The sequence below is a fragment of the Desmodus rotundus genome, chromosome 2, assembly GCF_022682495.2.
Source record: "Desmodus rotundus isolate HL8 chromosome 2, HLdesRot8A.1, whole genome shotgun sequence".
Taxonomy (NCBI): domain Eukaryota; kingdom Metazoa; phylum Chordata; class Mammalia; order Chiroptera; family Phyllostomidae; genus Desmodus; species Desmodus rotundus.
Window position 1 is genome coordinate 100,022,230 of NC_071388.1, and position 14,326 is coordinate 100,036,555.

At 40.5% G+C, this 14,326-nt stretch overlaps 1 protein-coding gene across 1 annotated transcript in view; it reads left to right on the top strand.

Annotated features, from left to right (window-relative positions):
* The window catches only part of SLC49A4 (solute carrier family 49 member 4), a 78,067-nt gene extending 67,316 nt beyond the window's left edge, over nucleotides 1-10,751 (top strand). Inside the window, exons 8-9 of the mRNA XM_024577925.3 lie at nucleotides 1,462-1,644; nucleotides 8,794-10,751. Of these exons, the coding sequence (XP_024433693.2) occupies nucleotides 1,462-1,644; nucleotides 8,794-8,909 (299 nt within the window). The 3' untranslated portion in view covers nucleotides 8,910-10,751. The remainder of the gene's footprint in view (nucleotides 1-1,461; nucleotides 1,645-8,793) is intronic.
* The last annotated feature ends 3,575 nt before the right edge of the window (nucleotides 10,752-14,326 follow it).

A 14,326-nucleotide genomic window follows, 5' to 3' on the forward strand; every position in this document is an offset into this window, starting at 1 on the left:
TGTTAAGTTGAATGAGCTGATTGATTTACATGCTCTGTGTCCAACAAATAAACAGTGAGCGTGAAGTGTTAGGTTTTGTTGTTTCTAAGAATCTCTTGAACGTTACTTCATGATTTCAATGGTGTTTATTGTAGCTGTCAGATGTTTCCCGTTGAACTCTGTGGGTAATTTGGTCACCGCTTCAGCCAGCAGTATGTTCTTTATTCACTGTCGTCTTCTGTTCTCTGTTCTCCTGGGCTGCCTATGCAAAGGAAGTCAAAGTAATCACCAGCTATTTATGTTATTGGATGCACAAAATATTTAATAACCCTGAAAGGCCAGTATAATTGGAAGAGGAAGTGGGAGTTGAGGTGAATTGGAGAAATTCTATTAGAAAACAGTGGGTATTATTTTTTTACCTCTTCAACAATGTCATGGACTGTTAATTATTGTAATCAGTTGTGATAAATTCTGGTAATTTGATATGTTCTATGAATAATGCATAACAGGTTTTAGATAACCCCCTCACTTTCTGTAGTTCCTGTATGGAAATGTCTTCCTTAACAAATATTTTTATTAAAAATATTTTTCTGGTAACCTTGAGCTTAGAATAAATTCTACTCATTATCACTAGTAGGTATGATATACTCACTAGTCTATAGGAGATGTTCTAGATGTCTAAATAGGATACAATTTTGTTCCTCATTGGTTCTGTTTTCACCTTCAAATTGAAATTTATGAAGGTTTGCATGCAGACAATAGCAAATGATACAGTTATTTGGAGTGGGATGTATTTCTCTAAACTTTCATCTAAGAAAAGGAATAATGTCATTGAAAGATTTCACTACAGAATGGGGTAAATAGGCTTTTTATTGGTTAATTGGGGATTAATTATATATTTCTGGGTAAAAATTTTTTCTATTCCAAAAAGTTACAAATTTTAAAACAATTGAGGACTAATTCTATTTCAAGCATTTCTGTAGGAATTGCATACTGAATTTCATTTTGTACTTGAGGGGCTATTGTTAACCAGCCTCTTTAAATATGTAACTTTCAGTAACACTTAATGTTTCTTATATTTATTCTTAGATTTTTAAGTTCTCTTTAAAATGAATGAGTCTAGATTTCGAATAAAGTTGCTATATTTTATCTATCCCTCTATTTGCCAGGAGTGTGTGACTAAGAAGTAAGAGTCCTTTAAATTATATTACAATAGTAAGATTGTTTCCGTGCTTTGGAATAATCCACCAAAAAGATAAAGCAGATAAACTGGTAATCATCCAGCAACAAAACCTTTCCCTATCTGCTCACCTGAGCGAAGAGCTGATAGATGTATGATGCTTTTGTCAAACTTTTTCAACTGCCAGTGGAAAGAGATGAAATTGCAGAGTCAATACTTACAACAGAGAAGACCCAGAAGGTCTGTCGGATATGACTCACTGCTGCTACCGGGAAACTAAAATGTTTGTGTTTTTCTTTCAGTGACGTTGTACGCCTCCTGTATTCTCCTGGGAGTGTTCTTGAACAGCAGTATACCTATATTTTTTGAGCTTTTTGTGGAAACTGTCTACCCAGTTCCAGAAGGAATTACTTGTGGAGTTGTCACGTTTTTAAGTAATATGTTCATGGGAGTACTTTTATTTTTTCTCACATTCTATCACACAGGTAAGAAGTTGGACTCTGTGACTAGTATCTAAATGTGCTGCGAGAGGTTTGCGGCAGTTTACCTGCTCGGTAGGGAGTTGACGTGGAGAATTCTCACTCGGCACTTTGTTTGGGCCGTTACATACCAATAAAAGAAAATACCTTCAGCTGTTTATTTTTTTTAATGCATCCTAATCTGATCGAATGCACCCTTACCCCCCAGAATTTCTAATTTAATTAACCTGGACTGGAGCCCACCATTTATATTTAAAGCCCCACAGGTGATTCTAATATGCAGGTTCTCATTGCTTTTTAAAAAATACTTAGGATCTCCTGTCTTGATACAGGGTATTAGTTACTGGTAATGTCAGGGGTACACAGTTTAAAGCCTCAGGGATGAGTGAGAGGTCACGCGAGGGGTGCACAGAGTGTGCAGAACAGCACTGTCCAAACGGAACCACTTACGACAGTGCACATGTGTTTGTCTGTACCGTCCAATACAGTAGCCACTAGCCACATGAAGTGAGCGCCGCTAAGGAACTGGATTTTTTATTTCATTAAGTTTTAATAGCTACCCACAGTCAGTGCAGGCATAGAGTGAAAAGAGGGTTGAAGTTAGAACCCCAGGGGTATACCTTTGAAGAAGCGAGAGAGCCTCAACAAAGGAGGAAGGGATGAGGTCCTGCACCCAGGGAGGAGTTCACCCTGGACGAGAGGAGGCGGAGGAGAAGGCAGTGTCAGTGGGCCCAGAGGCGGATGGGATACCTTTGCTGGGCAGATTATTGAAGGGGTTCATTCGTCATGGCATCACCTTTCTGCTTAGAAGGCAATTGATCTATTAAGCTTTGTTGGGAAGAAAGTTGGGAAAAGAATTCAGGAGACAATGAGACTTTCAGACAACCTTTGAGGGGGTGGGAGGAGGCGCTACAGGGACAGCTGGAGAGGTCGCCGGGCCTGTTGAGGGCAGGCCCACCTGCTGTTGGGGTCCGTGGGTTTGGATTGGCTTCGTTTTGAACAGTTGTTTGGTTTTCTCTGATATTCTCTCTTCTGTAACCCAAATTCTGTTTTACTATTTCATAAAATTTGGACATAATTATCTAGGTGGGGGGTTTTTTGCATCTTTTTATTTATTTTTTTTAAAGATTTATTTTTCGAGGGGAAGGGAGGGAGAAACAGAGGGAGAGAAACAACAATGTGTGGTTACCTCCCAGGTGGCCCCCACTGGGGACCCATCCCGCAACCCAGGCATGTGCCCCAACTGGGAATAGAACCGGCAACCCCCTGGTTTACAGCCCACGCTCAATCCACAGAGCTACACCAGCCAGGGCTTATTTTGCATCTTAAAATAAGAATTTATACTTGTGATACTTGAGAATAAAGTTTTTATTAATTTCTGCAAGGTTTATATGTCATTTTATTTCTCATCTTAACCAATCTAATATTATTACCTTCCCTGCCCCCGCCCGTTGCTGTTCTCCTAACTACTCATCAAATAAATATCAGTCCATTTGGTTAATCTGTATGGAAAGGAATCTGTAAGGTTCAAATGTAATAATAAATGGTCTAAAATGTGATGCTCCGAGAGGACTACTTGTTTATGGAAGACTTTCTGACAGGCTTATAGTTAAAATAGTAACCACGTTAACCTCCATAGGAAAATAAATTTTTGAAACTTTCAAAGCTGACGAAACAGAGCTTGCCCTGGGATTCAGACAGCTTTCAGCATAGTACTTTCACCGAACAGCAAAAAGCATACAAGTGATATATTAATTTCTTTCTCTAATTAAGAACAAACTAGATTATTTTTGTCAATGAGTAATGCACGTAAAGTAGTTTTTAACTTGGCCAAACTTGATGTATGTTTGATCATATGAAGGAAGTGCTGTTAATGGCATCAGACCACTTTTGACTGTCCTCCTGGAAACGTGTTTCCGTCAGGGAGCATGCCTTCCCCAGGTGCTGGACTCATTTGCTTCCAATGAGTTTTCTAAACAGAATCATCTAATAATTATTACGTATCAGCTCTAATCTACTCCAGTTATGTCACAGTTGCAATTAAGAGGCTCAGTGCCTCTCTTTTGCCTGGTAAAGTATCAGAGATGGCTGTGTTGCCCCTTCCAGGGCACTTTTCCAGCTCATGGGCACAGGTTTGGTAAGTGGCCCTGGCAGCCTAGTAGAGCGTGGTTTTTCCTGTCTGCTGGAAGTAGAGTTTTGTCCTCCGAGTATTTAAAAACAGCAGTAGATGCCAGATAATGTTATTCCCCCGTACACCTCTTGCATGCAGTCTCTAGACTATAATGCGCACTTATTGATCAGTTCAAGGCAGGGAATATCCCTACACTGGCTCTGGCAGAGCCCTGTGCACTCCTGGCCATTGCGCTTGTCCAGTAGAGTCTCTGTCACTCCCCTAGCTCCAGCTGCAGCCGTCAGTCTGTTGAACGGGAATTAACTGGAATTGACATCAGGCAAAGGACGCTCATTCTGCAGATTCATAGTGACCAGATACAAGCAGATATTTTTGTTTCTTTGACCCAGGCAGCAGAAGAAAGATTTAGCAACATTTCTTCTACTTCCTGCCTCACTGATATAATCAAGGATTTATCTAGCTAGGGAACAGAAGCTTTCCTCTTTTTGGCTGGTGTCTGATCTCATGTTCTCACACATGTCTGTGTAGATGTTAAAGGCTTCTGCCTAGACTCCGCCATTGTGGTGAGAAATGAAACTTTTTAAACAATAAACACTTCTAATCCAACAAGGTGATTTTCAGGAAGAAAAATCTAAGCACATTTTTACATTTTATAGAGTTAATGAGAAGACCTATGTGCAGAGCCTAGACCAGGGCATACCTGGCGCTCCCCAAATGCTGTTTTATTTCCTTCTAGGTGATTAGCTGGCTGGTGTTAGGAGTTTAAATATCTACGCTTCAGTTTGAAAGAGATGCTTTGATGTGTATGTTTGTGAGTGTGTCTACTGAACACACACAGACATACCCCCGTCTCTCAAAGGCTAAGGTTATTAGACCCATGAAAACTGTGTTGAGGTTCTTTTGTGTAGAATGAACTGGTGTTGTCCTAGAAGTCCTGTTGTGTAGGCCAAGTCCACATGCCTTATAACTGAGGTATGACGACACAAAAATTGCAAATCTGAACATTTTGTGAAATTTTTTCCTAAAACTATCTTTTAGTTCCACGGCCTAGTACCCTCAACATTTTTTTTTAATCCTCACCCGAGGATAAGTTTTTATTGATTTTAGAGAGAGGAAGGGAAAGAGTGGAGAAACACTGGTGTGAGAGAGAAGCGTCGATAGGGTCACCTCCTGTACGCGCCCCAATCGGGGATCGAACCCCCAACCTAATCAAACCCACAACTTTTTGTGCGCTGGATGACCCTCCAAGCAACTGAGCCACCTGGCCAGGGCTCAGTATTTTTTATGATAAATTGTATTTCCTTCCATTAAAGCCAGTGTTCAAATGTCATAATTTAGTCATCATCAAACCTTGAAAAACTTACCTAGAAGTTAGGTTATACAGCCTAATTCAACTATTATAATTCAACTATTCAACTATTAATTACATGACTAGAAGGCCAGCTTTTTAATCATCATATAAAGATCTGTGGGTTTTTTAAGTCTCTTCTCAAAGAAGCACTACACTTCCTAACCAGAGTTTTATCTCCCCACAATATGCTATCGAGAGGTAATTACATCCGAGACAGCCCTTCGGGGCTGTGCAGACTAACCCAAAATGACCACATTAGATTGGCTTGCTTAGCAAGAAAGGCTCCACTGGTGATTTGCTTGCAGATTGTGCGCCTCGCCATCACTGACAGCAGATGTCACACAGGCCCCTATACCAGTGCCACTGGCTTATGCGGAGCCCTGGGTCACAGGGCTCCACGTCCTGTTTTGATTCTCCTTTGGGTAACTGGGACAGTGTCAGAGTTTCTTAACAGTTTTGCTGGCTTGGCTTTTTCATGGTCACTTTTTAAAACATTGTTACTTGTTTCCTAATATAAACATACGTGTAAAACCCAGTTGCTTCCTATAATATTTGCTTTGAGAATCTCAGCCAGTTATTTCAGATGGCACTGTGATGCCTTACTCTAACAGCCCCACTCACAGAATCGATTTGGGGTGCTCTTCTATTCTTTAGATGCCCTGAAATGTGTTCCAGTGTTCTATCTTATAGTTTGTAACTTATTCTGAAATTTGTATTATCTGGGGTTTTTTTTGTTGTTCTAGAAGCTTTGTAGCAGGTTTTGACTAAAAGCAATAGAAGGTGGTTTTTTTGTTTTGTTTTGTTTTACTTCAGTCCTTTCATTTCAAAGTAGCTGACCGTGAATTGAGGCCGCATTGTGACTCCAAAGATTCAGGCGCCTGGCTGAGGTGGGAGGCGTTGACTACTGGTTACCAGAACAGGTCCAACAGATCGTGCACTAGTGAGAAGTATTTTTGTATCTAAGGAGTGAAATAATGCAGTGTGTTCGAGGGTCAGGTCTGTTGGGTAATTCATGAGGAGTGAAGGGAGCAGGGTGTTACATTGTGTGTGAAATCATGGTGTCAACTAGCTCCCTTAAATGAGAATGGACAGTTTTGCTAAATCATTGGAATTCTGGTTGAACCACCAAAGAAAAAGAGAAGGTTGGCTCTGGATGATGGTATATGGAACCAGGCAAGCACTTGAAGGTGGTAGAAACCAAGCACATGGTGTCACTGAAGGGAAGGAGGAAGTGGGAAGTGTTAACACTGCTTCTGGAAGGAAACGGTAAGAGGATGAGCAAAATCCTAATTAGTTTGGTCCCAACAGAGCATCACCATTTGGCGCAGAGCCCTCTTCACTGAGGGAAATACAGCACCTGTCTAAACTGTAAATTGGCAAAGGGAGTACTCAGGTTATAGTGTAGATAATAAACAATAGAAATATAGAGGCAAGTTGTGGAGCCTTAGAGCATGGATTTATATTTTCTCCAGTTAAGGACAGAGGGAAGGGATTTTAGAAAATGTGCTCACGTTAAAAGATTTCAAGGGTAAGAGTAAGAAAATTTCACTGGATCAGGACTCTGTTGGCTCAATTACGTCATATGACACCGGGCCAAAAAGGACAGCCGTTGGCTTTGCTATTGCTAAGCCCAGTGAGGCTTTTAAACCATTTCTTGTTTGTCAGAGACTGAACTTGTGGTGTTTGTGAGTGGTTATCAGTGGGACGTGTGCCCTTTCCCAACTCTGACCTTTTGCTTTCTTAAAAGGCAAAGAATTTCAAAGAACACTTATAGTTGGCTGAGTCAGGTGAACTCACTGAAAGGTGGACTTGACTTTGCAGAGAAAGGCATAATAGTAAAAACAAACCAACCAACCATGACACTATGGGGCAATTATGAGGCATATTTAAGGATTCATTTGAACCCAGGTAGAAGGAGTACTTTTACAACCCTGATAAAATAAGGTCTGCTTTGGCAATATTTGACGAAGTTTTGCTTTGGCAAAAAACTGGGTATATTTAAGAAGAGCAAGGACGCGTTCCTTGTCGCTGCGCGTGTTCGTTCTAGCTCCCCGTAAAATGCAGTGGAAAATCCGACTTTAAAGTCCAAGCGCTCGCCACAAACGGTGCGCTGTTGTCGCTGTTTGCTGCTCTTTCGCTTCGTAATTTTCACTGCTGCTTTTTTGCCTAAAATTGGCATCAGAACTCCAGACGCTGTATGGTTAACGAGACAACAGAAAACACCTGGTGTGTGGTTCGGGGAATGTCGGAATAAAGACCAGGCCCCTGGGGCCACAGCCTCTCTGACTGTTAGATTGTGTGCAATCCAAGTAAAGCACAGAAAACAGCTTCGCATGAAAACATCTCTGAAATACATCTTTGTTACATGCTCTACGATAGCATGTCTGACTTTTAAAATGTAGAAATTAAGAGGTGAGGAGGCATGTTTTGTGAGTATATTACAGCAAAAAAGGTATTTCAGCACCATTTCTTACCAGTTTGTTGTTGAATTGCCATTCTTGAGCATAAATTGCTCTTTTAGCCATATGAATTATGGATTACATTGAAGCAGCAGTGTGGAAATCTGCAGGATGATTTTTGAAGATTAGAGCAATATTAGCATTCTTTAGAATTACAAAGGAAAAATATAAACCGATAGCAGGGCCCAAAGAAAAACATACCAAGGAACTTCTTTATCTCGTTTGTTGATTTTTAAAATCAAAACTGCTGAATGAATATTAAACTAAAGAAGTTACCCCCTACCGTGCCCCCAATACCAAGAAGGTGCTCACTTCTGCATGCGGAGCGTCGGGATTGACTGGTAAAGGGGTCGGGGCGGAGGAAAGCTGAACAGATGCAGAGCTCAAGGGCTGCTGGAGCGGGAGGAAACAGCTGGAGGCGGCCACCGTCAGCTGGCGTGAAGCCCTAGCAAGGGACCCAGGCGTGGCCTGTTGGAGGGTCCAGAAGTCATGAGCAAGCCTTTATGAAGAAGCATATTCTATATTCCCTTAAATCAGATCACAACAGAATTGTCTGTTCAGATGATTCTTGTAGGTGTTCTGGTAATTGGCATCACACATAACGATTATGCTCATAGGGAAAAAAAAAAAAAAAAAAAGACTAGAAAAAAAAAAGCCAAAACAGTCACAGTAGTTTCTCTGAGGGTAGAATTAGGATTAATTTTTTTTATGTTTTACTTTATTTTTTAATATATTTTCTCATCTGTTTTACAATGAATTATTACTTGATGTTTTTGCTGAGAATTAGATGTTTCTATCCAAAAAATATATAAAAGTGTTATCGCAAAGTTCAGGTGATTTTGTTTGTCTTTCTAATCCAGCAGATATTTCTAAACAAGGACCAGAGTGAGGGTGATTAGAGGCACTGAAAAAATAACTAACAAACTAACAGTTAAAGGGGATTGTTTTTTTCTTTGTAGTTAATAGATTTTTTTTGCCATCAAAGTAAAGGTGGGTTACATTGATAGAAAGTTATTAACAATATTGATTAAAAATAGTCCACACGAGAGCTCTGTGATATGCTACCTGCCTCACTCAGACTCCGGACTATCACTGTTTATTGAAAGCCAGTTGTCGGGCCTTCTAAGGCGCATTGACCCTAAGTGCCTTTGAACGCAGAGCGGGGTGCTCCCGCCACCGCCACATGCTTACATCTGCATGTTTTTGTCTTACAGAGTTGTCTTGGTTCAACTGGTGCCTTCCTGGGTCGTGTTTGCTCAGTCTCCTCCTCATTCTGTGCTTCAGGGAATCCTATGACAGACTCTATCTGGATGTGGTTGTCTCAGTTTAATAGCACGGACCTGAAGGAGTTTACAAAGAAACTGGAAACCAGTACTGCATTCTGCACATTTGCTTGGAGTTGCACACCTAACAGGATATAAAGGAGAAGAGAGAAACTTCATTCAGAGGTTTTGTTAGGTTACGGATGATCACATTAATTTAATTACTACTAAGTAATAATAATGTGGGACTTGAGTGATAAAAGGAGATTGAAAAACTCTAGAAATGGCATACCTGTGCGCGATTCTGGGTTTGGAAGTGTGATTCATGTCTTACACGCAAGGTACTACCTAAATAATTCCCTCTGTGTTCTGTGCCAGTGCTGAACTACTGACCGATTCATTGTAATTATGAGAAGAAATCAAGAGTGTCTATCACATGAAGATAACTCCTCCCCTAAGTTACATATCAGAATAGGAAGAAATGCCAATAACTTCTAAAGAAGATTAAACCTCACATGCGATTTTAATTCTAAAACAGGCAAGAGGTTTATCAATGATAAAAACTAGCCACATGTACACTACATTTTTTTCTAATAAAGCCCTTTCTTACGTGACTCCTTCTTTTTAATTAGGTCAAAAGCCTGAGGCCATCTTTATGATGGTGATCACGTGCTTTCCAGTGTCTTCAGAACACATACTTGTGTCTCAGTCTTAACTTATCCTTGTTTTCTGAGAAATGCAATTTCATCTATTAGGCTCTTAAACAATTATATTAAAGGTGACTAAATGTTTGATGTAGACTCATTAAAATTGTATGCAAAACGTAATTTCATTCTGATTTAGCACTTTGTTAAAAGAACAATGACAAATCACAGAACACTGTGTCTTCAGCATATATACATGTGTGTAGATATATGATGTGAAGTCCAGCATCAGCTATTATTTACAGGTGTTACATTTTATTAAATGAGCCTTGTTTGAAAATAACAACTTATAACATTCAACCTCTGTTAAGTGATTTCTGATTACTTTCTTGTATTTCAATTCATGTTGTAGCCATTCCGCTCTACGTGGAGTCGGCGCATTGAGAGGGCAGTGTTTTGTCCGCGCTGGTTTTCTTTCTGGGGATGGTAACTTTGTAAAAATAACAATAACTCACCGAATGGCTCTCAGACATGTATTTGACTGTGACGTAAAATATGCTCTGGTGGGGTTATGATTATTACCACTATTCACATTTACTTAATTCCCCTCACACAGAAAGACCAAACATTTCCTCCCAAAGTCAAAAATAATACTTTGAAAAAAACAAACAAAAATAATAATAATACTTTGCCTTTATTATTCTCAGCCTCATTCAATCCTCTCCTTTTTCCCTCACCTGAAATTGTGTCTTCCTTGTCAGCCAAATATATATATATATTATATATATATATATATTATATATATATATATATAATTTGTATCTGGGGGCAGAGTACAAGGCAGCTCCTTCGGTTGGCCAGGCGGTGAAGTACGGGTGAGGAAAGCGGGTCATCTCTGCCTGCGCGCAGATACCATCACACTCACAGGCCCGTAGTTCCAAATGTCCCTCCTGCCCCCTTGGTAAGTTCAGCACCATTCGCTAACTCACCGTGGCTATGAAGAAAGATTCTATTACTGCTGAGCCTTCTTCTAAGATCCTAAATTGTGCAACTTGGAAAGTAGGAAAACCCTAAAATTTAACATCTGTGAGTCACTTTTAAATCACGTCCCTTTTATAACCACTCTGCTGACTTAGCAACAGAAACCAAAGGAACCAAGGAAGTTGTTAAAAAGTAAAAGAAAACCCATGAAAGCTAGGCTTATTTCCAATTAACTCTTATCATTCTTCTTAAGTAAAAATAAAAGAAAAAATTCTTTTTTTTGTTTTTTGTTTGTTTTGGGTTTTTTTTAGAAAACAGAATTCTTAAAGATGATTGAAAGCCAGCCACTAAGGATATCAGGAGTTCACGGTCCAGATGCTAAAACAACCACCAGCCCTTCTATTTAGAAGATAGACAGCCGAGGGAAGGGTTATTAAGTATTTGGTTTTAGTCAAAACTTGTGTTTGAGAACGTTGCAGTATAAAATTTTGTTGTAATAAGACTTCTGGTATAGAACATTTTAATAATGGTTAATTCTAGTTTTAACACAAAGAATAACACTTTAAAGATATTTTACCTAAGTGACTAATTAATTCAAAAACATCTCAAGTGGGTGGTGATTAAAAATTCTTGCATGTGCCAGACACCAACCATTGTGTTCAGCATACGTGAGCTCCTCGGCAGATGACTGCCCGTGTCTCCCATTACAGCTGTTCTAAGTGATCAAAGCTTTGTCTACCAAACCTGATAGGAAGAGAACCAAAAAGCTTTGGGGTGGGGGAGGACTACACACTGTTTATTTACCTGAATATTTCAAATTATATATTTTGTCTCTTTGTTTTTATTTTTAGGATGCATTAGAATAGTCCAGCTGCTATCTTTGCACCTTCTAAACAAACATTATAGAGCCCTGGTGAAATTTTATAACTGAAAGAAATCTTAACCTTCCACTAATCCAAGCCCCCATTTTAGAGTTTGTGGAGACAACCCCAGAGAGGTACAGGGTCTTGTCAAAGGTCACAACCCTAGTTTGTGACAAAAGCAGAACTAAAACCCCCGTCTGCTGTCTCCCAGAGCATTCGCAGAATTGCAGCTCCGTTTGGACGTGTGGGGGTGTCGTGAGTACTCTCCGTGTTCACAAGCAATGGGGCTTCAGAGTAAACTGCCATTACTTTGTGTGGAAAGTACAGAGATTAAGTTGAGGTGATTATTTGGTTTTTAAGTAAAATTATATTCTATTGCCTTCATCCTTACACAGTTGGCGCTCTAACATCTCTTACATCTTAGCTTGCTGTGAGATGGTATAGAAATATTCTGATGAATAATTCAACCCTCATAAATCAAGGCAACAGCCTTATTAATTGGGAAGGACATGTTACAGTCTAAGTTCCCTGTGGCTTATCAATGAATTCTTCACATAGAATTCTTTCTATGGAAAGAAGCATTTTTTGGTTCACAGGCCAGTGCTCAATCCACTGAGCCACACCAGCCAGGGTGAAAGGATTTTTTGATGCGGCCCATGGTGGAGGTATAGGAACAAGACAATTACACACACACACACATTTCACTGGAAGGTGGAGCTGATAAAAACAGGGAATCCGTACAAGTATAATTGTGTATACTTAAGCATATATGGCCTAAGGGTTAAATTTTATCATAGATCACATATCCATGTTTAATTATTGAGAATGTTTATGACTTGTTTTTTTATGAAGCCCTTCTAACGAGGGATTCAAGCTAAGAGATTTTAAATTGAAGAGATTAAATTCCCATCTACTTATCTTTTAATTGGTTTTTTTACTGTTATATTTACTAAAATCTAGGCACTCATCTTGCTGTTTGCATAAGTACACACTTCATTTTAACTCCTGATCAAACAGATGCTTAGTAAGTTTGCTTTAAATCAATGTTAAAAATCTCATTTAATTCCACATTTGTCCCTGAAATGATAAATACAGGAATTAGTACATAATATCAAGCAAGTGCAAAAGCTGTGATATGAAGAAAGTGCCATATTAAAAATATGCATATGAGAAAATTCCATCAGGCCTGTTTGACCCAAATATAGGAGAAATAGAATTATACAGAAAGGAAAAAGATAAAGTTTATTTCCATACTCTCAAAAACAGTTTGCTAGCATGTTAGGAAATATAAGCGGTATTTTGGGGGGAAACGTTGGACCATCCTAGAACAAAACTTGACAGGCAGATTTGGAGCTTCCCTTACAATAGCATCCAGCGGGTACTTTGTGCTCAGTAAAGGGGACTTGTCTGCTCAGTAAGCAGACATCACCTTGGCCGCCCTGCGCACTCATTTCCTTTCATATGTTGTCCCGGCTCAGTTGCAATCTGAAAGTTAGCAGGTGAACTAATCCCAAGGCCTTGAAAGCTTCATTTCTGGCCAGGGGGTGGGAGTGACGGGGGCTGCCGGCAGAGAACACAGGCAGCCTCTCCCCTGAACTGTGCTCCTTTTTGTGAACAGTTTAGGTTTGTCCTGGGTTGGCACTGAAACAACGGCAGCGTCTTGTTTCACTGAACAGTTTTCTAAGGCTCTCCACTTGCCCTCCTTACCTGGTTCCTCAGCTTTCTGAACCCATCCCTGCAGGAATCACACCTCGGCTCCATCCCTGAGACTCCCAGATGTCCTCTTCTTGAACAGTCTTTCTGGCCCAAGCACCTTCACCTTCTCAGCCCCTCCCTAAGCTCCGAGGCCAGAAACCCAGTCCCGGTCCTGACAGGTAGTTAGACCTTCCTCTCCCAAACAGGACGCTAACATGTTGAGAACATACGTAAACCCAGGTGCTCCAGAAAGATTCCACACTTCTCATGGCCAAGTCTCATAAATGAGGCCGTTTCCCTGAAGTGAGAATTGCAAAGGTCTCTAACAAGTTTCTATAGTTGTTATTTGTTGCATTTCAGAATATGGACATTGAATTGCCTTATGTTGTCTTTCTGTTGTGCTTTGGGACCTGGTAGGCCTCAAACAGTACCTTTCTACCTCAGCCTATACTAGAAAAGAGCAAAAATGTATCTCTCCCATAATGAAAAAAAAAATACAATTAAAAAAATGTAAAAAAATTTTTTTAAATAAAAACACTACCTATAAACAAAGTTATCCCACTAGAGCTGCACTGTAGATCAAGAATGGAGAATTAAAAATTTCTTTGTAAAGCTAAAAAGTGAAACAAAGTATAGAAAATTCATTTCAGCAACTTTGGTAAACTAATTTTTTAAAAAAACCACACACATCAAACTATGTTAGCTCTAAACATGCTGGATGTGGTACATTGCAAGGCCTGGGGCTCCAAAGTAACTGCTGGGGATCAGCCCCCAAAATGGCGCTCTCAGGGCTCCCTCCCAGTTCTTCCAGTTTAAAAGGGAAGCTTCTGAGTTCCGGCCAAGATGGAGGAGTAGGTAGAAACCCCTTGCTTCCTCGCACAAACAAAAGGAGGATAACAACCAATCTAAAATCAATAAACAACCAGAAGCGCCAGAAAACCAAACTGCATGGAACTCTGACAACCACGGAATTAAAGAAGCAGTCAAAAAGAACAACCAGACCAGTAAGGCAGTGGACCGTGCAGGCCAGGCTGGCCCAGAAAAACCAAGGCGAGGCAGCGGACCAGGCAGGTGGGGCTGGCTGAAGGTGAAACTGAGCCTCAGAGCTGACCGTGGACTCCACCGGGGGGTGGGGAGGGGGGTGCAGTGCCGTGATGAGGTAGTCTCATACCTGAGAGTGTGGGAAAGTGCGCTAGGGCCCAGCAGGTGAGCTGCACTGTTCCCTCTCTGGCCCCTCCCCCACAGGCAGCGCCACAGCACAGCAAGGAGGGTTGCCCTGCCCTAGTGAATACCTAAGGCCCC